General features: G+C 43.8%; 1 protein-coding gene and 1 long non-coding RNA gene across 2 annotated transcripts in view; one reads left to right on the top strand and one right to left on the bottom strand.

Moving 5' to 3' along the window:
• Window positions 1–15,749, top strand: part of LOC119407127 (zinc finger protein 142) — an 88,109-nt gene extending 72,360 nt beyond the window's left edge. Inside the window, exons 15-16 of the mRNA XM_037673993.2 lie at window positions 2,953–3,116; window positions 10,652–15,749. Coding sequence (XP_037529921.1) covers window positions 2,953–3,116; window positions 10,652–10,861 — 374 coding nt within the window. The 3' untranslated portion in view covers window positions 10,862–15,749. The remainder of the gene's footprint in view (window positions 1–2,952; window positions 3,117–10,651) is intronic.
• A 3,526-nt stretch (window positions 15,750–19,275) lies between these two features.
• Window positions 19,276–20,839, bottom strand: LOC119387575 (uncharacterized). The gene is made up of 2 exons (XR_005182530.2): window positions 20,592–20,839; window positions 19,276–19,430 (listed from the first exon to the last, which is right to left on the bottom strand). It is a non-coding gene; the product is annotated as an uncharacterized LOC119387575 (long non-coding RNA).
• Window positions 20,840–22,959: the final 2,120 nt, after the last annotated feature.

A 22,959-nucleotide genomic window follows, 5' to 3' on the forward strand; every position in this document is an offset into this window, starting at 1 on the left:
CCATAGAACGGTCGCGAAAAGAAATTGTCGCCATACATGAAGATGTACACATCGATGGCTAGCAGACAACACCAGGAACAATTGACACTGAACGTGCTCCTGACGGCAACTCCGCTCGATTTGGCTCACCATTTTGCTTGAACATTCAGTACAAATTGCTTTATGAACTTGCCCAATAATGTTTCAATAACTCGAGCAGGACAGACTGGCCGGCAGCGTCAAGCAGCCTTCACGTAGCGAGCATGCATACGAAGAGCGTCACCCGAGTCCTCTCTCTGACATCATACGCGAGAGGGCGCCACTCCAAGATCTCAAGGCAAATACTATATGACAATGCATAAAGCTACTCTCACACAAAACTTTGTTGACATTGTATAGAAATAACAAACTATTGAGACCCTGCTAAGTTAAGCTCATTATCGTTGGCTGTCAATTAGATTGGACAATATACTGCTCTTAAAGCGACATATAGCAACAGTGAATAAGGCAAACTTCAAGAAGCCTGTAATTTGTATCTGGTGCTTGAGTCAAATACTGTCAAGTAGTAGGATCCTTTTCCAAAGCATTCAGAACCCATTTTCAATTTATATGTAGCATTTCATATCCATCTAATTTTGCAGGATATAGAGTACCATGACAGTACATGTCAGTGCAGTCAACTAACACGACTGCTTGTGCCTTTGTTCACCTCCTGTTCACTTTTGACATCATAAAGCATATAGAGCTTAGTATAACTGGGGACCATCTCAACAAGCGAACCTGCTGCTGTACATAGCAATATGAGAAGGTTTTTTCAGTTATTACATGTGGCAGTCAATGTAGGCCCCACTGAAAGATAATGCCATAATGATGACATGCTGTTGCAGGTTATAAATGTAACATCTGGGTTGGCGAACATAACAAATGAGAAACTAACACACATGACCATTTTAGGGATGTAAATGGTACTGGTGTTTCACAGCTTGCATTCCAGGAGAACATTGCAAACAGGAAAGTATCACTGAAGTTCTGCTCTACCAGGTAACTGTTTTTAGTAGGGGTATGCGAATATTCGAAATTTCGAATATTTTTCTAATAGTGTTTGCTATTCGATTCGATTCGCACTGGAATTTTACTATTCGAACTATTCGAACTTCCCAAAGACAAATACAGTCAACGTCCGGTTGAAAGTGACCCCTTCAGATTTTTAATATGCTTCACCTCATTGCACTCTCGTATTGCTGCAAAGCTGCCTTTCAAGCTCCGTTACAGTCGAACAGTCAAGACAGTCAACGCCCCATTGGAAGTGGTCCCTAGATTTTCAATATGCTTCACCTCATCACACCCCCGTATTACTGCAAAGCCGCCTTTCAAGCTTCGCTACGGTCGCAAATGTATTAACTCAAAAAAATGCCGGCTCCAACATGGAGATGAAAGATGTGGCAGGATTGGGGGCTTTATTAATGCTGTTGTGGACCTGAAATTTGAGCAGGAAGTTCGAAAAGTCAGTCGCCGAAGCTTTTTAGCATCCAAAATTTCAGATGTTCTTATGTATCGATGTCTACGAAGCAGATTTGGAACTCCGGACTTGAAGGGAGCATACCCTTGTCCACCACATTAGTAGGGCTTCCACAGAAGTTGAAAGAGGAGGAGAGGCTGAGGAAATGTCATCTTTGTCTATCACGTGTAAAGTGTTGTCGGCACCACTTTGGTTGCACCAAATAATGTACATAAATACAATTCGGCCTCTACATTGCCTCATTCTTGATAAAACAACTATGAAACACCACCCCACCAGCGCTTCATCAACCTATCAAAAATAAACACTTTCATGTTGTTATCTCATAAGAATATGCTAAGGAATCCTCTCCAACTTTTTTTTCTGCAATTTCGCTTTGAAGTATTCAAGAAATATTCTAGAAATATTCTAAAAATATTCTATTCGATTCGCACTCACACTTCAGTATTCGGATTCGCTTCACACCCAAAATTTTGCTATTCGCACAGCTCTAATTTTTAGTAAAAACTGATTTTTATAAAAGAATGCCTGAACACTGGCGACTACTTCTTCACTTGTATTTCATTGGACAATATATGGGCAAGCTGCCATCACAAGCCATTCATTAAGTAGCAAGAATAGTTAGTTTACATTTCAATTACAGGTTTTTAAGGCTCGAATTGAAATGTCACTATTGCAGGCCAATGCCATAGGAAGCTAAAGCAATTAAAGTGCCTTTAAAAGTGTCATTTCTCAAGATATTTGTCAACAGGAGTTCTTTTTTTTATATAAATATATATCCATAAAGTAGCACGAAGAACATGCACAGTTTTTATCCGGAGGCCACCTGGTAGTATTTCCCAAAGCTCACCTGTCAGCCACAGACCATCACCTGCAGTAAAAAAAAGTAAACTACTCAATCATGAAGTACCGTTTGCACTAAAGAATAAATGATAAACAAAGCAAATTATTAGTGCAAGTGAATTATTGATTGATTTCCCTTTAAAAATCACCCAGTAAAGCTCTTCAATATTGTCAAACAAGACAAAGCATCACACGAAGATAAGACCCCACTGGAGTGAACATTTTGAAAAGGGATAAGGGTGTAGTGCAAACGTGACAACAGGTACCCTTGTTGAAACATTGGCTCCAGCAACAAGCCTTGTTAAACCACTTTAGATCACATTAAAGCCTGGTGTGATCAAGAGCATTTTCCTTTGCATTTGAGGTATCAATTGTAACTAACCAATTTGACCTGCCTTTTCAGTTTACTATTTTATTAGCACACCAGTGAGCACTACACTAAACCAATACACTTGCTATGATGAAAGTCTGGTGCATGAATAGTTTTGGACATGCTTTAATTTCAAAGTTCAAATTGATTTGTGTCATGCCAGGCTCAGAGCAACGTGCCCATAACTAATGTGGTCTGCTTTGTGCATGCACCTCACCTATTAACATTTGTTGGTCTGCAGGCACCCTGCAGCAGCTGGAAGGTATTCTACCAGGCAATTTGAATGCAGCTCAACTCATCTATAGCTGTCTAAGTGCATTACAGCAGGAAGGAGGATCTGCCAATCTTCCTCCTGGTGTCACTACATACTCAACTGGTGATGGTACACAGACAATCACTATACAGGTAAGAATGTATGTATAGTGAAGCCTTGAGTACAGGGTCTTAAAACTGCACAATTCACATTTACAGCCAGTTGTGTAACACGTTTATTTTCATTGGTTAAGTAGTGTATCTGCTGCCTCACTTCCCCACATCGGGCAACTACGTAAGGGTATAATTTATACAATTTGTCACTATAAAAATGCTAATTTTAGTCAATAAAAGAGACCTACGACACGTGTTAGAAAATGCTCAACAGTCTAACACCTTTTAAATAATGTGTTTGTAATTAATGTAAGTTGCCCTGTGAATTTTATTTTCAGCAAAAAATTTTGAGTAATGCTTGTATGAGCTGCTATTCACTATCACATGTTGACTTCCAAAAACTTCTCTATTATCACACCGAGTTAGCTGAAAGCCATGGTGCCACAGTAATGCTAGGATGTCCCTTCCCACTAAATGTTGTCATGCTGATCTTTTATGTCTGGGCAGTGCCACTGCACCCCATTAACATAGATAGCTCCAGCACCATACAAACGTTGAAATTTCTTATTTACTCTTCGATAAACCTTGCTGCAGCTGTCAGCATATTTTTGCCGCTTTTGAAGAAAGCACATGATTTCTGTCAGCGTCAACTCCAGTGATTTTTTTAGGTTAGTGGACCTCAGTGAAATTTGCTAAATATGTTCCCCTGCACACTTCTGTCATTTCTTCAAAACAGCAAGCTTGACAGTTTCACAGATAAATTAGAATGGAATTTTATTAATTGCCTCAAAGCACTTTCCTTGGTTTATTCATAGTTACTGGCCAAGTTGTGTTCTTATGTAAATGGTAGCTTATGCTGAGCATTCTTGAAATGAATCGACAGTGATCAGGATTCATTGTTCGTGAGAGTGTTTGGTACTAAATGTTGCTGGTCACTAGAATTTACATTCTGTGTGGAGGGCTAGAGTGTGGGAAAGTGGTGGGTAGCAAGTTAAATTCTATTGTCAGCAGCATGAACCTTAGCAGCCCTTGACATCCTTGACTTCTATTTGAACCAACATTGATCATGTTCAGCCATTGTATTGCAAGGCCTAGCACAGCTGTCAAATTTTTGTACCCGCTGCTACCAAATGTGAACTCAAGCGTCAGCCACTAAGGGGAATAAACTGTTTTTGTAAGTTAGTTGGACAATACAGATATACACTCAAACCTCATTATAACAAAGTCACATCTGCCACGAAAATAACTTCGTTATATTTGAAAATTCGTTATAAGCGATATTTTTAAACGCTGTAGCTATGACAAGACTATTTTTCATTTACTTCGCTATAACCGATAATTCGTTATATCCGTGTTCATTATATCGAGGTTTGAGTGTAAAATCAACCAGTCTTCATTTCGTACAGTCCACACATAAAAGAAAAAAGCGGCAACACGGCACACTATCAACATTGGTAGTATATTGCCATCCTTGAAAGGTGCAAGTTGCACTTCCGGCACTTCCCCAAATTAGAGGCAACTGCGTACATAGAGGGGTTTCTGTGTACTGTTATGCTGACTCATTATGTGGTTTCCGAAATGTGCTGTTTTGTTATTAACCCAACAGGGTCCAAGCAATGGCTTCTCCAACAGCCTAAACATGCCTCTCATAAGCAAGCAGCACATTTAGCTTGGCATGCTGCTGCCCAGAATGTTACAGGGCAGCATGGAGGCATTGGCCCCATGGCATAACTACACACTAAATATAGTAGTATGCACTGAATGCCAGGCACAAACTTGCACCTCCTGGCATTTGCTGCTACTACCAACAAAGAAATGCATGCAGTGCCATTGTAAATGTTGCCTTTTTTTTTTATTTCACCAAAATGCTGAAAAAATTCTGACTGTTGCATAGCTGTGTGAAACTGTACGGTGCAGAAGAGTCTTCTGTACGGTGGCGCTACCAAGAAACATTTCAAAGCAGTGACAGGGAACACAGCAGCTGCTGTGACTGCAGAGCAGACAACTCATCTGGTTTTGTGTGCACATTAGTGAAATTTGCTTTCAAGTGAAAACTGGCACTTTTTCATTGAAACATGGTACCTGCTGCCTCACGCAGCCGATTGTGCCCAACTATTTGTGTCACACAGTAAGGACAGGAGTGCTTGCCTGATACAGTGTTCCATCTGGTGTCCATTGCAAGTGTGATTCTGTGACAAGGATTGTAGATGGCGATGGATTTAATTTCCCTCGTTTGAAGGGGTGGCGGCGGCGATCAGCTGCAGTGGTTTGTCTTGTGGTCAGGATGGCTGCTTGGCTGCTGCCCGATCGCACGTATGTCATCTGCCACCATTTGATCATGCAGAACTTCAAAAGATTCAGCAGAATATGCTGCTGGAAAACAATTCTGATCACCTTTCCTTATTAAGTACAGCTCCTTTGTGAACAAACAAAAGAAGTTCGTATGGCAGGCTTTTTTCCTACTTCACTACCCTGCACCCCCTGTCGCGTAATAAAGACCCGAGCCCTAGACCAGGCACTCCATCTCTTATTCTACTGCTCGTGCCCAACCCTTCTTCCTTCTCTTCTCTGCTCCTTCTTCCCGCCGTCTGTCCACAATAATCATCAACATATTCCCAAGGGACCAAGGCAGTCACTAGACAGTTGATTCTTGCTGACTTGCCTCCAGAATTCACGCAATACCGTCCTTTCCCGAGTGCACTGACAGGACTCTTCAGCTTTCGTAGCAGGTGACGGTCGCTGTAGTTATACACAATCACATCACCAGCACGTAGGCAAGGCAGTTCACGAACAGGCCCACTGTGCGCGGATCGAAGTAAGAGCAGGTACGGCCACTTCCATCAGGTCCGTAGCTCCGCTGTGAGACACTCATGATAGCGCGCGTGGCGAAGAAGGTCTGCACTTGGCATACGGGCGCGTCTTCCAAACAAGAAGTGCGATCGAGTCAGCGGTTGTAGTTAATCAGTCAAGATAAACAAGAGGTCCGCTGTTAATGACCGCTTCAACTTCGCAGAGAACAGTAGCGAGGGCCTCATCTTTAGACTGGTGCGCCCAAATGCTTCGATATGATGATGTGCTCTGACCAGTCTCCCCACCAAGGAGCTTTATCACCAACAAACTTCCATTTGACGACTGGTTGTCATCTGTAGGCGTGTAGCAGCTGCACAATGTTGGCGTTGAGCTTTGTATCATTGACTAGGACATAGTTCTGGCAGGGATTAACCAGCATGCGCAGTGAAGCGTCAAACGCAGCACGAAGCTTTGTCGTGATAGCATCTTGGCGGATGACTGCACGGTGAGGCACATCATAGGCATTCTCTTGTGACTGTGGTTTTTCAATTCACTTTGCCTGTTCTTCCTTAAAATCCGCTCTGATTGCTGCGTCATACTGCTTCAGGAGTTCGGGCTGTACCTTGAACGTGTTGCATTGCGCTTGCAAATAACGCTTTGCTAATCTTAGACTATCACTGCCTGAAGGTATCCCTGGAACTTGCGTCTTCGGCGGCACTTGGTCGCGTCCGTATAAATCCACGGTGCTCTCTTCAAATATATCAAGTGCTTGCAGAGCGTTGTCCTTTTCCTCAGTGGATGGCTTGACTCCGATGACGTCGAGACGGCGCATCGTAGAAGGATCGAAGTCTGTAAGGGAAGTCGTGTTGCAGTTCAGGAATAGAGCGCTCGTAGGTGTTGAACTTTCTGCGAGTTCCATAGTTTCCTGAACAGTCCATCCGAACTTTGTCTCCATGGCTATCAGATCGCTGGTCAAGTGATCGATCCTTCCAGTTACTACCTTCCAGTGCGCATAGGAACCAAGTAACACGCTGATTTCCTGTAGGCGCCATGTATCGGAATGAAAGTTGTTCGCAACGTCATAGTTTTTCCCACACAGAAGCTCCAAGACTGTACTGTTGATCGACGGGCTTGTAACCGTACACACTTCAGGTACCTCCAGGGCCTCCACAGTTACCGCTACGTCCTTACATTGGCCTCAAAGAGTCAAAGCTACCTGTCGACTGCGCATTGCTTTGTGGGGCTTCGAGTGGCCGAATGTAACCAAAGAAAGTTCCTCGTTTCCGATAACCGGTCATCTGAGATCCTTTGAGACACCCGCTCGAATAAATATGCGCTGGCTGCCGCTGTCGATAAGAATGCGCACGAGACGCCTTCGTGACCCCCACTCAATCCACACCCTGCCTGTCTGGAGAAGGACTGCGTTGATTCCGCTCAGGGCACTTGGGGCAGATGTCACTGGAGGCGTGTTCGTGCCTCACCTGGTCACACGTGGCTCGTCCTGATCAACTGTTGTCGCGTTTGTGCGGGTTGGTGCAGCTGGCTGGAACAACTCACAGAGGATGGTCAAATGTCGACAATGGCACTTGCTACACATGATGCTGTGCGCACGTCGGCAAAAATGAGCCACGTGGTTGCTCCTGCCGCAACGGTAGCAGCATCGAGCACTGCACAAGCGAGCCCTTTTTTCATCTGCCGAGAGCTGGACGTTGCATTCCGCGATGGTGTGGTGAGAACTGTTGCATAAGGGGGCACGCTTCTTCCGTAACTGCTACAGTCTCGGCAGCAAATGCGGACGCCGTTGGCAGATGTCCCACTGGTGCTGGCAGAGGTTGGACGTCCTCTTCAGGTATCAAACGCGGGGAAGCTGACACTGTTCGCTCTGGCCTGCCTCCCTCTCTTATCTCAACCCGGACGCACAGAAAACGTAGCATTTCTGCAGCCTGTCGAGCTCTCTTCAGGGGTCACGATACCAGACGTATCCTGCGGCGCCTCCTTCGGCTTCTGGCGATAAAGCATCGCGAGGTCGTTAGGCAGGCATTTCATTAGGACGTGGTTGAGGACAACGTTATACTGGTCAGGTGAGACACCCAAACCAGTGAATGTGGAGACCCGAAACTGCACTTTGTCGTAGAGCAGTCGAAGTTTTTCAAATCTCTGCCGAAGAATTGACTGGTGCCAAGGCGAGGATGTGGTCAAAGTGCTCGTTGATGAGCAAGTCGCGTCGACCAAACCGCTCCGTCAAAGTCTTCATCGCGATGCTGTAATTATTTTCGGTCAGTCGAATACCTTCAGTTAGGCTCTCTTGGCTGCACCAGTCATATATGAGAGCAGGTGCTTAAACTTCTCAATCTGCAGAAGTCTTCATTCAGATGTACCGTGGCACTGAAGTGGTCCCAGAAGGACTGCCAGTCGCGAAGCGCACCGGAAAACGTAGGGATCTGTAGTTTCGGCAGGACCACTGTGCGATGATGCGGCACGGTTCCTTGACTGGCAGTTGTCTCTGCTACTCGAGGTGAAGAGCCACTGACCTCGTTGTGTGCTGAGGTGCTGGCACCACCGTCATCGTCGTTTGGTAAAGTAGCCTCTGACCTTGAAGTACTCGTTGATGTCACGTTGTTGGCATGCTCTCGAAGAAAGAACTGCACTCAGGACACGGCGTAAGATACCTTTCGGTCGTATTCTTCTGCAGCCTCGAGTTCTTCCTCGTAAGTGTCATCATCAGTAGCGTTGAAGATTTCCTTGTTGAGGTTGATGAGCTCGGCGTTCTTTTGAATCAGCTAAGCAACGTGAGAGTCCACTTGAGCAACATCGGGAACAGAGGCCTGCAGTTCATCAGTCAGGAGTGTAAGTATTCGCATGACGCTCGCCCTGACGACGCCACAGTTCTTGCGCAGCCACTCCACTGATGCCATCAAAGCTAGAAGTCTTCGAAGGGCGATGACCGGGGGATTTCGGCACCAGAAAGAATGTTGTGTAATAAAGACCCGAGCCCTAGACCAAGCACTCCATCTTTTATTCTACTGCTTGTGCCCTACCCTTCTTCCTTCTCTTCTCTGCTCCTTCTTCTCACCGCCCGTTCGCAATCATCATCATCACCCCCTCCCACCTTTCCAGGGGCCTGGAAAGGGCGCTGTAACCTAAGGCAATGCTTCCTTTTAGTTCACACAGCACCAATTTATTCTCAATAGGGATACACAAATTGTAAAATGGAATGTGAGATCCCTGCAACTCTACTTGTGCCTGATGGATTCGAGAAATTTTTGCGGCAATCGATTCATGAGACAATAAACTCCAGTAGGATACTGAGGTCATTTGATGATTACTTGGAACAGCGGTTCAGGACCCCTTGAATGCATGTACAGCGGGCAGTAGGAGAAGGATGTATAAGTAAAGAAGTAAACCAGACGTTTGTGTCCATCTCAGAATTACAACGGGGGAGTCTACAAGCTTTATGCACTACCTTCGTGGGTGCTCACCATCCTGTGTACATTGAGCCAGAGACCACTGTGTACTCCTTGGGTGCCACACCCAGGCCTTCTTGGACAGTCCCCTCATCAGCCTCACGGACATCGTGCTCTCTCCCATTGTGATTTCAGTGCGTGCTAGTGTTTCTATGCCAGCATGTGGCGACACACCATGGCAAGAAGCACATAATGCAAATGCCGCTCCTGATTTCTTTGAGCTATCAGCCATTAGCAGCAGTCTGTTGTTTGACAGCATACAGCTGGTGCCCCGCCCCCACCGAAGTGTCGGCGAGCATGGGGCCTCTGGATGAAGAGAGGGCACTTGAGAAAGTGGCACGTTCACACTCCGCTTGGATACTCTGCGTGCCACACATGACTACAAAATTTAGCCGAGATGTTCACAGCATTGTTTGCTGTTCGTAGAATGTGTTTTTCCACCAAGCCCAAGGTGTGGCTCAGGACCCCTTTCATACCTAGGTGCACCTTGATGACCTCTTCTCCTTTTTCATCTCATGCGCTTCCTTGTGCCGTCTATATTTACAAGATTATATGTGTAAACAAACAAGGCACATGAAGTTCAGATGTGTCTTTTTTTTCTGCTTTTTCTTTTAGTTTACCCTGGTACCCATTCTACAACAGTATTTTCAACTCTGCTTGTGGTAAAAGCTCTTTGGAGTTTCATCCTGTCTCTCTGTATTTACCTTTGTTACATGTGTAGTGACCTTTAACCCTTTGAGACACTTTGTACGCAATTGTGTACACCACCTAATTTTGCTATTTGTGTCGAGTAGTGGCTAAGAAAGAAAAATATCCGTTGAGGTTTGGATGAATTGAACATCCTGCTTCATAAATGTGTCTTCATTTGACTACATTTTGCAGTGTACTGTTTCATGTAATCACTTTGCTGAAGGCGCTACGATGTTCGACGAGCCGTTCAACGTGCCGCTTTCTGTGAGCCATGTCAAAAGTATCATTTTTCTTAGCTCGAAATTAACATAACCAAAAAGGAATTTGCACTATATTTGTACTAATGTGAAATTTGATTCTACTTATGCAAAAACGGAACATGAACAAGTTATGGATAAATACATATGTAATTAGAAAAACATTAACATTAATTACTGTAAAATGTATAAATCAATGTATTACGACATTATTTTTGTAGCAATATAATATTGAGTGCCTTGAGATAACGTTGTGTAAATTTGACACATTTTCAGACAGTTCTTCATGTGTGGTGTCTGAAAGGGTTAATGTTTAGGGCTAGAGTGTGTTCTGGCTCACTCCTAATTCAATGTGCATGTGCAATGGGTCCAGGTTCCCTCATCTGCAGCAGGAGACGACAGTGGATCATCACTTCTAGCAACACCGGCAGAACAAGACCAGTTCTATTTGACAGTACAACAACAGGAAGATGGAAGTATGGCCTACCTGAGTGGGGAGGGATTTTCTTCTCAGGGAGCTGATATAGATGACGAGGGCACAGGCCTCAAGATCAGTGCTGTCCACTTTACAGGGAGCAGATAATGATGGCAGAAAGGTTCTTCTACCCTGGAATTGTTGAATGTGAACTGAAACAGGCCTAGAGTGCAGAAGCTCAAGTTTTGCATGAGTGGATGTTTACGTCATTATCATTAGAAGCTTGATGCTTATGCAAAGTTACCCGTTTCGATCCCATGTGCAGCATCTGTACTACGGGCCTCACAGTTGTGCCTCGAGCTCACTTCAGTCTGTGATTGGGTGTTTACTGTGTGCTTTATAAGTACTAAGTATGTGGTTATATTTTAACATGCACAAGTTGCCACATGCTTTTTGTGGTAGAACTTGAATAGTGGGCTTTTACTCTGAAGGCTGTGAAGCAGACTTTTTTGGTTTCTCAACCTGTCACCAGCTCATCGTATTTAGTTGTTTACAGATTTCTTGAACGAACGTGTTTATTCTGCCTTATTCTTGCACGATAATTCATAAGAACCACTGGATCAGCCAGATTAGCAATTCTTTTTATTTGCTATATAAGCATTTTTTTTCCTCTATACTGATAATGTTGATGACACTAGCTTCTTTGATCCAACTTATACAACAATCAGAAGGTCTAATGTGTCAATCCTTTGAACAATTCCTTGGAGAGCGTTGTGTGGTGTTAGTTACATATGATGCGGTGTAAAAAGAAAACGATCGTCAATGTGACAACAAAACATCTATTTGAATGAAACGGTGCTTGGGTTACATGAGAACTAATCTTATCTGTTTTTTTGTTTTTGTTTTTTCGTACTCTCTTTGTTGGCTTTTATATGTTGCCTTTTATACCTCGCTTATTTCAGGTGGCCTACAACATAATTTTTTTAACAAGTGGTACAGGCTTTGTACATTGCAGTGTGTATTATACATGTGTTTTTTTTTTTAGAGTTTTAGCTGAGCAGTATTTACAGTCAGCTCATGTTGGGGCGGTGTGTACTAACAAATTGCACACAGCCATACTGTGGGAATGCTAGCGTGTGTGCACAATGCTCTTGCCAGAACAGTGGAAGGTAGAACACTGCTCTTGCTTTGAGAGAAGAGTGATGGTGCACCCCTGGCTTCTTTGTAATTTTTGTTGGCCAATCTGGCAGTGCGGTGCTATTGTCTCTGAGATATGCTCTCATGAAAAATAGAAAAACAACGCAGTTCTCTGCAGTGCCCTGTTGGTCAAAATTGAGAAGAGTGGACTGTAACCAATACTCAGCTAAAGCTGCTTATCTTGAGCTACTGAGCTGTGTAGCAAGCTTAAAGTTGGGGGCTGAATTGTGTGTGTGTGTGCTTTTTTTTTTACATGAAAGATAATAGTGTGGCATAAGTTGGATGCCTCTTTGTCAAATTGTTAATTGTAAATGTTTTGCTACATTTCCTTCTGTTCTTAATAGAGCAAAAAGCGAGTACTTTTGAAGTACTGGGGCTTGAGAATGTCTCACAAACGAATTCATTAAATCTCCTGAGGAGGTTAGCTTCACAGTGACCATTTGCACATTGGGAAAGTGTTTCTTAAATTGCGGACGTAATTTTGGAACTCTGTTGGTGTTGTATGTGGTTAGGCGAGCTTAGTGAGAAATGATGGATATTTAAAATTGAACAAATTAAGACACAAGAGAAAATGTGACACTATGTTAAACTTGCTGAACTATGACTTATATTTCTTCATTGGTGTCTTTGAACTTGGCATTTTTGTAAAGTTTATGTTTTAAACTTTTAGGTTATTTAGAAACTTCAAGTGACCTAACTTGCTCAGTACAACAGTGAAAAATGGCAGGCACTTTCTTTTCAATCAGAAATTATAGCTTTGCCAATAAAACATGATTTGAATAAATTATTTGCATAATAACTAGTGAAGTGCATGTTCTTGTCTGTTGAGCTTTCCAAGTGATTTCATTTTAAGTCATTTGCAAGGCATGCTCTGGGCAATGTTATTAAGCCTATTGCAAATAAAATGAAGCCTCTGGAAGATGTGTGAATAGAAAATATGCTTTAACTTTGTTATTTCAAAGCAGCTTTTAATCCTCCAAGGTCGAAACGATCACCCGACAGAGGTATGGAGGTTCCCATGAATGCAGTTTTTAAAAGGAGTACCGACACAAAAAATTTGCACCTTGTTTTGTTGCAGTAAGTAGTTTAACAACCTATTAATCAGGGCTGGAATTCTCGTTTGCTCAAGCGTGCGACAGTTAGTTATTTGGAGATGGTTTTATAGTGCCCAGTCGCAGTTTTGGTTTCAGAGAACGGTAGGACCAAGCGGGGTTTTTATTTAAACACAACTGGCTACATGAGCGCACAAAACTGAGCACTGCATTGACACCTTTTTTCAACGAAGGCTTCCTGGGTACCACCTTAATTTCTTCTGGGTGGTTGTAAGTATGCGTTACTCCCTAAAAATGCACTGCAAGGCAACGACGTCAGCATTTGTACTCTTGGGCTGGTCTATAAAGAAGGTGCTACCTCTCTCCATTGAAAACGTATGCTAGGAAAGAGCATTCGCGAGGAGCATGGCAGCCAGCACAAACTCGTGATGTCGGTTGTTGATAGTTGTTTACAATGGAGCCAACTTGTTGCTCGACACGCACTTTAAAATTGATTTTAAATATGTTCTAGGCTATATTAGCTGTTGATATTTTGCAGATGATGCGTGTGTGTCTTTACAAATCTATCACACAGGTTAGCTTGCCTTCAAAGCTTTGTGCAGTACTCCTTTAATATGACATGTTTTCCTCACCTTACAATAAGGGCAAAAAAAAAAAAAAAGTTGAACTACATTTCAGCTACATTTGTTATAATTGTATGGTATACATCGTAAAAGTCACAGGGCTATTATTCATCTAGTAAACAGGTAATATAAGCACTTTGTCTTAAAGGGCCAGTAAACAACCTCGCGGTCCAAAATTTGTGATGGAGAGATAACTGCGCACTTGTACGATGTGAATGTGCTGCTGCAAGAATTTTGCGAATAAGTGCTGTAATAAGGAAGTTACAGTGTATAGAGCAACCCGCTTTGGCTGGTTTCGGTTTCTCGCTGGGCCTTCCCAGCCTTCTCAACAGCGAAGAGGGGTAGGCATAGTCCTTTGTCATGACTACGCCCACTTCAGCAACAAAGCACGACGTCAGCGATTACTTGGCACGCAGCCAACAACCGAGCAAGGCTTCCTCTACGTGTTGCTCTTGTCAAAGCGGCATGGTGAGGAAGAGGGGTGCGAGGCTCTGGCGGGGTACACACAGATGCTACGCTGCATGCGCACTTCCCCAAGCAGTAAAGTCGCAAGATGCCTCTTGATCTCTGAGGCTTTTCGTTCTGGTGATACCACTTGTCCCGGTTGTCTCAGCTCTACCAAAACGGCAGCGGGCAGCACAGGAAAATTAAAATGCGGACTGTGCAGTCAAAACTGCATCACCGCAGGGCCAAGGCGTCGTCGCAGTGCAAAGGACCAATCAATGAAGTCAGTGCTATGTAATGTTGCCCATGGGCAAGATTACGTCACTGTGCGGGCAAAAAGGATTGGTTAGGCGCACAAGAGGAGCGTGGGAATTGTTTTTCGAAATCGAGCGTCTGCGCCGCGCTGTGGTATTTGAAAGTGCGATCGTCATGGCTTTCTGCACGAATTAGTGAGCTTGTTTTGGAGGTGTTAAAAAAAAGTTTAAGCCTGTTTACTGGCCCTTTAAAAGGTATAGTAGGACAAATGGGTCGTCTGGTTTCAGCTTTATATCTCAACAACTGTTTCATGTATTATTGGGAACTTTTGCATGTTTAATAAGAATGATCTTGGCCTTTACGCGATGTAATTTTTCCCTGCAACCTTTCTTGCATTTTTTTTGTATTTGAGAACCACATTTTAGGCTGGGGTGTGAAATTAAATGTATCTTTTCTCAGAAACAAGAAACACTATGTCCGTGAAATTCTGCACACTAATTCCACATTATAGTGAACTTAATTTGTACCTAAAAAATTGGTTTCCTGCTTTCACCTCACATTTTTAGCTTCGCAGAAGGTTGGATATTGATGGGGGTCTTCATATGACTGTTGTTATCAACTGTTTCCAATGTGCAAACTGGTTGCTGCAAGGTGTTTATTGTATGCGTTTTTTCTGATGGTCATGGATTAAATGGCCTTGCTCTAGCTATTTGGCTTTGTCACCTGGAGGCAGAATCTGTTTTGAAAATTATGTTGTTACGCTTTGATAAGAGACCTGCGATATAATAGAGTGCTTGGTGCAATTTCGTATTTTTTGGTGTGTTGTGCTCTATGACGCAAATGAAGCAGAAATTTTAATTTTGTATACAGCTAGGAAAGCTATTTGTAAACGGATACTTACACAGTTTAGTAGATCAATGACCCCCCCCCCTCCCTTTTTTTTTTCCACCATTGTTTTTTTCTTTATTTGTTTTAGTTGTCCTAGATACCAGAAACGCCAGGATGACTTTGACGTTTTACTAGATTGCAATGTCATGCATGAAAAAAAAACGTGCAGCAAAAGAGTGCTTTCTTGGGCCATTCGGTACATGTTGAAGCTAAATAGAATAACAGCACACTGGATAGGACTAAAGAGCTGACTGACAAACAGTTCCCTGTTCATCCTTCACCTTTTTAGTCCTTTTCCATGTGCTGTTATTCTATGTATTTGGAAAAGATAACTTAACTCATTTTATTGGTGTATGTAAACATGCTTTAAAGTGTACCCTTTGCAGGGAAACCCATTCTATGGGGTAGCAGAGCATTGTATTTGTAATTGCAGTTGTACTAACGTAAGCATCGATACTGCTGTACTAGCAATGGTGTAAACAGGTGCTGTTCTCTTGTTTAATGATGTTACTGCTTATAGGAATCTTCCAATGACCGAGCTTATAGGTCTAGTCTTTACAAGATTGTACATATGTGTACATTAAACAGACTTCATTTTCATAGTGCTTCTCTGCAGCTCTCGACATATGTTGCAGTGACATGCTGTGGATTTCTAGGTTTCTAGTTCGTCTTCCATGTTTCAAAACAATTTATTATATATAGTGTCCTACCATTTTTCACTTAATTGTGGAGCTGAAAAATTGCAGCCTTTGTATGAAAATAAACGTAGTGGGTTGATTATTTGTTTTGCTCAATCAGCCTAAGAAGTCTGTTGCCAGTTGCTGTGTGATAAATGCTTCATTTACTTTGCTGCTGCAGATGCCAGAGGCTTACATTTCCTCGCTGAGCCATTCACACGATCATCAAGCAGGCCACAGTTCAAAGATTGAATATAGTCCTGTTGCTATATTAACGCGATAGCGTTAGAGAGCTCGTGTCGCAGAAATTCCGTCGTCGGTGTCGGGACCGCGGGGACCGTTGGTTGTGAGCGAAAAATCGAGAAAGGAAATGGACAATTATGTCCATCTAGCGGAAAACATATCAAGCCAATGCCGCCTTTTCCAGAGGAGGCGTTGATCAAGCAAACAGCGAACGCTAGATAATGTGCTGCCATCTGTGAGGCATTGTGAGACTTTTCATGGCCTCCGAGATGGCAAGCGCGCGGCGTGCATCTTGGAGGCCATGCGACTCTTGCTTTAGATTAAAAACCTGTATGTACCATTCTCGCGTGCGTGCGTGTGTGTCTGTGTGTGTCTGTGTGTAACAATACACATTAATAAGTATGCACTTAGTGGTTGAAGTGCGCACCAGGGGCCGGATTTCGTTATTGCGTTCAACTCTTAAGGCGAAGCTTAAGGGTCCCCCAATTTTTCAAGGCATGCTTCCAAATGCCGACTTCTCTAACTTGAAAGGCACCGCTTTTTTTTTTTTTCATTTGTATTACTGTGCTAAAAAAATTCTTTCTTCAATGTGTATCACGTATGATATGCGATTCGGTAAGGAGCCATTCTAGTTGGAGGCACATCCTGAAGCTTTGTGCCAAATAACTATTTACTGGTTTCAGTTGAGATTCCTGGTTGGGGATATGATACTTCTAAAAATTAAGCTTTCGGTACACATAAAATGGGAGTCATTGTGTACAGCAGTGTTGATAGTTGGCATAGTTTTGTCTCTCTATCCAGCCCATCATCTGCACTCTTTTGTCTTAATGAACATAAACTAGCCCAGCTCAGAACCCTTGTGCAATACAGTGGAGGCTGTAGCAGAAACTGTTTTCAGTTGACAAAGAGACTAAAACGTTAATACCCTTAATATCCTTAAATTATCTAAGAGTGGTTTACCTAGATGACCGTTTCCATGTTGTAAATAATATAATGGCTTGTTTTTGTCAGTATAAAAAAAATACAACTCATATGCTCAACCCTAAGATTTTACGGTGTATGACGAAGCTCTGGACGAATATTCTTGATGTCAAAGTAATTTTGAGCCTGTAAAAAGTCACAAATCCCAGGTGCAAACGCTGCACATAACCAGATCGAAACTTACATTTGGTCAACTTTCCTGCCTTTCTTCATCTCTTCTCTCTCTCTCTCTCTGTGCATACGGAGCTAACTTGATCATGCTAATGTGATTAGCAGTCCAAAGTCACTTAAGGTACCGGAACGTAACGGCTATTAATTTGAACACAACTCTTCATAAACATTGCATCTGTGAGTAGTTCCCATGGCATTTGGGAGCACATTGGCAATATTTAACATGCATATAGTGTAGAAGGAAGTGGTAACTTCATTGAGACATTGAAGGGTGTACAATCACAAGTGGCTTGCGTGATTGAAGCAGGTACTTTTAGATGCTATGAAATGGCATATGCCTCCTGCTGCTCTCATGGTTCGCACTGCTAGAAGGACAAGTGAGGAGAATCCTGTGTGTGAATGAAGAGTGGCAGAGTGTGATGAGTATTAGTACCCCATCTAAGGAAGAGATTGGAATGAGTGAAGAAATGTAGTTGAAAGCAACGTTACTAGAACAAACTCAGTTTAAAAGCTCCGCCGGAGAGGCGGTCCGCGTGGCGGTCGTGAGAACTAGTGGCGCTGCAGTCACGTCTAGCTCCCGCGGCTGGCGCTTGTGATCGGCGCCGTCGATGTACGAGCGCACGTGGGTTACAGCGTCGTCTGCGCTTTGTTAGCTCGTCATATTTGCGACTGTTCTTGACCAGGCTTAGCGTCTTGTACCGAGACAAGTGCATGATGTACGAAGCGTAACGAGGGCGAACAGATTCACAGTGCGGTATGCCGACTTGCTTTGCGCCGGGCTGCAAGAGCGGCTACCGCAACGACGACTCCGCTTCACGACACTTCTTCGGACCTGCAAAAGACCCTACGCCATTCAAGCTTTGCATCGCAAAGATGGAAAACTTACTGCGAAATGCATGGTCTGTGACGTTCATTTTGAGAGTGACGACATTGTAAAGCACTATGGTCGTGTCGTTGCGGGACAAGAAGTTTTGATCCCACGTGGAAAGTGGGAACTCGCGCCAGGTGCCGTGCCGCGCTTGTTCCCAGCACTTCCACCCCACATTTCAAAGCCAAAGTGTTCGGGGTTTAGGCGCAAATCCCCCCCCAAAACGCACGGTGTCCCGCGAAAGCCCAGTGCCCAATCTGGAGGAGCCGCCAGAAATAGAACAGCAAAACGAAAGGCGATTACCTATATACGCTACCGAGACTGAGAGTTGCATCACACTAACATTCAATCAATTGTCAGCTGTCGCTATGCCTTCAAAGCAGTGGATTTTCGAGAGATTTTACGATAGAGGTATTGAACAAGATGTGCGGAATATTTTACACCCGCCGGCTCGGGAACGGGCTGCTCAGCGCAAAAATTTGACACGGTACACATATAGAAAAGACGAGGACCAGCGCTGGTTCGCGTCTTTTCTTTGTGTACCGTGTCAAATTTTTTTGCGCTGAGCATAATAATGGAATACCAACTAGCCCAATCCCACACTTTGCTTCGGGAACGGAGACTTACTTGTGCAAAAGATAATTGTAGTTGACGAGCAGTTTAACTGCGTAGTGAACGGCTACAGCACGAAATGCAAACGGCTGTCGTACAGTGTAAAGTACTGCGGGCATGGAACATCTGCTCGGTGAAGTTGAAAAACTGAAGTTGAGTACTGACGACTCTTCTAGCGACAGAGTACGCGCGAATAACTGCTCTGTGCTCACATCACCCAGGTGAAAATTTGCAACTGGGAATGCAACTGGTCCCAACTGGTCCCAGTTCAAATGGTTTATGGAACAATTCCCAGCGGGGACCAGTTGGGTCCCCACTGCAACTGGTCCCAGCTGATCCCAGTTGGGTCCCCACTGCAGCTGGTCCCAGTTGTTTCCCCACTGCAGCTGGTCCCAGTTGTTTCCTCACTGCAGCTGGTCTCAGCTTGTCATTGTTTTTTGCCCGCTTGTCCTATTGTCATTTTTTGCCCTATTAGAATTAGCCTTGAGTAAGTGTTTCATGGGTGTCCCGTCGTCATGCAGAAGGCCTGCAATATAGCAGCGCCCATGCAATGATAATCACAGTGGATGAATGAGGCATACGTTCAAATATATTTTCATAATCAAAACTACAAATGCTTATGCTGGCCCTTCATGATGTCAGCGACCATTTTGCCAAGGCAACTATGTCTATTGTGACTTTCTTCTGGGCAGCCGCAGCGGCACTCGAGGAAATGCCTCCAAAATTCTGAAAATAAACAGAGCCATGAGATCAGAAAAACTGTAACACTTCTTTATTGAACTTTAACTTTGATAGCAATGTGTACAAAGTTGGGGGTACAGTGAAAAATTATCTAGACCTGTGATTCACCGCACATGTTCACAATGTTGCGGAAGGCTGAGTGAAATATTACACACCCAACTGTGGCTTATTGCGTAAAAGAACACAGCATATCTGCAAAATTTTGCGGCAATCGAGGAAGGAAATTAGAAGAGAGGGCAAAAAAAAAAAAGAGTGGTGCCTTAGCCTGTTTACATGCTTGCGTCCTGTGTTCTTTGAGATTCACCCAAGCATGAACTGCAAACTCGCCCAAGCTTATACATTGTGTGGTTAACACTGAATTACTGCAAACTATTTCAATAATCGCTTACAATCTGTATGGTTATCTTTTTCGGGATGGTGGTGACTATTACGCATAGAGCATGCCACTAAATGTCAACTTAAAGATGGCATGAAGTAATTAAATTAAGCTATGGTAGATTCACGATGAGGCAGTCAGAAAGATATAACAGATTGTAGTCAAGGCAGCCTAGATTCCATATCGTTGCAAGCCCAACACAGCAGTCAGGCTGCAATGAGTTGGCTAAAACACGTGCTGCACGTTACATGCTTATGCAATTAAGCCAACAGCATTAATAAACCGCACCAATGAACATACGTTACGCACATTTTGTAACGAATTATATCGTTCTTGTGATGTTATGTCGAACAAGTTTGATAAGCCGATTGGTGCGCACGCCAACGCACACACCGCATCGACTAGAGCCGATAAACGCGTTTTTGGCTCAACACACACGCTGAGCATAAAGTACACAAAGGGTTTGCGAGACTTCAACTACACTGACGAGCAGGGCACCGGTCCTTCAGCCCTGATCTACGCTTATGTTTCTTTGTGCATAGAGACAAACACAACAACAAACTGCAACAATATATGTGCGCAATAATTCAACCTCCATTAAAGCGTCTGAACTGAAGCGTCGCTGGTCTCGCTGTCATCAGATACCAGAGACGGAGGACGAGGGACTTGTTTTCCCGATCTTTCTGCTTCGTCCCACGTTTTTAATACAAAAAATAAGGGCAATATCAAACAAAGACTAAATAAGAGTAAATACCATGCACTCAACTCACCGAACAATCGGAGCACATGGGCCTTGACGTAAGCTTGTTGCTCGTCTTGCCATTATTCTTGGTGCCACTTTGTAGAGTCATAATCCAAGACATTTGTGGCTGAGTTCTTATGGTGCACGTTGAACATAGCCTTCACGTTCTCGTCGCGGAAATACACTAAAGCAAACACCGTGTAAGCAGGCTTACGTGTCGAGATTACACAAAGCGTGCGCCGAGTTAACTTTTTGGCTTAGCTTGGCTGGCTTGGCCGCAAGCTCGGCTTGTCTTCGTATCGGGCGAGCCGGACGCACGACAACGACGTTTACACCTGGTTTGCACCACATTATTTTCGCCTGTATTTTTATAGCGCTACTTGTCTTGCTTAGCATAAATTGCTGTAAAATTTAAATATTATTCAAAGCTTCTTTTTAAGGTTAGGACCTTCTGTAGAAGCAAGGAACGTGAAAAAAAAAAGTTCATAACAATTAACACGCAGCATCTCTGGCGCCACGCCGCGCACCAGTTCACTTTTTTGGTCAATCGGCTGTTTCTATGCCGGTTGTGGTCTCATGGCGGTTTCTATGTTAACGTGAAAAAAAGAAAGTTCATAACAATTAACACGCAGCATCTCTGGCGCCACGCCGCGCACCAGTTCACTTTTTTGGTCAATCGGCTGTTTCTATGCCGGTTGCGGTCTCATGGCGGTTTCTATGTTATTATTCTGTGGTGTTTAACAACACGTACCGCTATTTAGGCGCTGCTGTGTTCTCGATTCATTCGCAAGCATCGTGCGTTTGCACATTTTTCTTTAGTGTGCTTTACCAGTGCCTGTTTACCGCAGGGCAGGTACGGAGACACTGTACTGTCGTGGTCGACACGCAGTTTTTCTATAACATTATAGCCGCGCGAGTTGCTGACAGCGTACGTTAACGTGATTAGATTATCAAAGTGGCATGATTAGAAAAGCTACGTGCCAATTCCACGACGGTAAAGTTTTTCCGAACGGTAAAGCGGCGCTGAAAAACCCTTTCGTTGCGCCACGTGTGTCTCGTCACCCTCGCTCGATCATGATCTTCGTTTCAACATGAGAAGCCGATCGAGTGCTCTGCTCAACCGCGGTTAATGAAGCGGAATCACTGTTTATTTGGAGCCTGGATATCAGGCCCGTAGCCAGGAATCTTTTTTTTTTGGGGGGGGGGGGGGGGGGGCACTTGGTGAAGGCCTGACTATTCGAGAAAAACACCTATTTTCATTATTTATTTTCGGTAAAACACCCCCTTCCAGGCAGCGCACAATTGGGACCACTTGCTTCCAATATAACTGGTTAGGGTTTCCAACTGGGACCAGCTGCTTCCAGTTCAACTGGTCATGGTTCCCATTGGTGGCCAGTTGAGTTGTTACTGGGACAGCTGCTAATGGAACCAGTTGCAACTGGAATCAACTGGGACCAGTTGAGTTGTAACTGGGACAGCTGCTAACTGGAACCAGTTGCAACTGGAATCAACTGGGACCAGTTGAGTTGTAACTGGGACCAGCTGCTAACTGGAACCAGTTGCAACTGGAATCAACTGGGACCCATTGGTTTCCAACTGGGGCCAGTTGGACTGCAACTGGGACCATTTGATTCCAGTTAATACCAGTTGAAACCAGTTGGATTCCCAGTTGCACATTTTCACCTGGGCACGGCCGATCTGTTCGAATTGTTTAAGGCACCGTATAAGGATGCGGCGTAGAAAGATGGGACACCGAAAATACAACTATCCGCTGAAGTAATTGCTCAGAGACGACATCTATTCGATGTAATCGCACACTGAGATTTCATTTACCGAGTTCTCGTAAAATTTTCCGATTTTGGGTCAGTATCCCTTTAACCGTCGCGAAAACGTGTCTTGTAAACATTGCAAAGCATTGGTGATGTTTTTCGAGAAAGTATTTTTTCAATAAATTGTAGAAACATGAGTACTGTTTTTCTAGAACGTTTTTGTATCTCGAGTAAGTACGTTTCTTTGTGCACTATAAAGGCTTTTACAAACGTGTTGGGTTGTTCTTGGTCTCGATAAGACGGCAGCGGCTAAAATTGTGGTGGTAGTTATAAAAATTACTCTGAAAACCCTCATTCGCATAGAAACTCCTATGCTTGGAAGTTAAGCGCAATGTAGACAGCTCAACACAGGGTCGTGACGTCGACGAAGGCAGCAGTCAGCAGGTCAGAGATTAAACTCTTTATTTGGCCGAACTTGTGGCCGGGAAACAGTCAAACTACAGCAATACACTGATAGCGGCGAACAGAGCGTCGACCGTCGATCAACTGACAAGCGGTCAAGCGCGTTGGCTTTTATATATAGGCGCTATCGAACTTTCCAGCGATATCGCTGGTGGCGGCGTTATC

This window comes from Rhipicephalus sanguineus, chromosome 1 (genome assembly GCF_013339695.2).
Source record: "Rhipicephalus sanguineus isolate Rsan-2018 chromosome 1, BIME_Rsan_1.4, whole genome shotgun sequence".
Classification (NCBI taxonomy): Eukaryota; Metazoa; Arthropoda; class Arachnida; order Ixodida; family Ixodidae; genus Rhipicephalus; species Rhipicephalus sanguineus.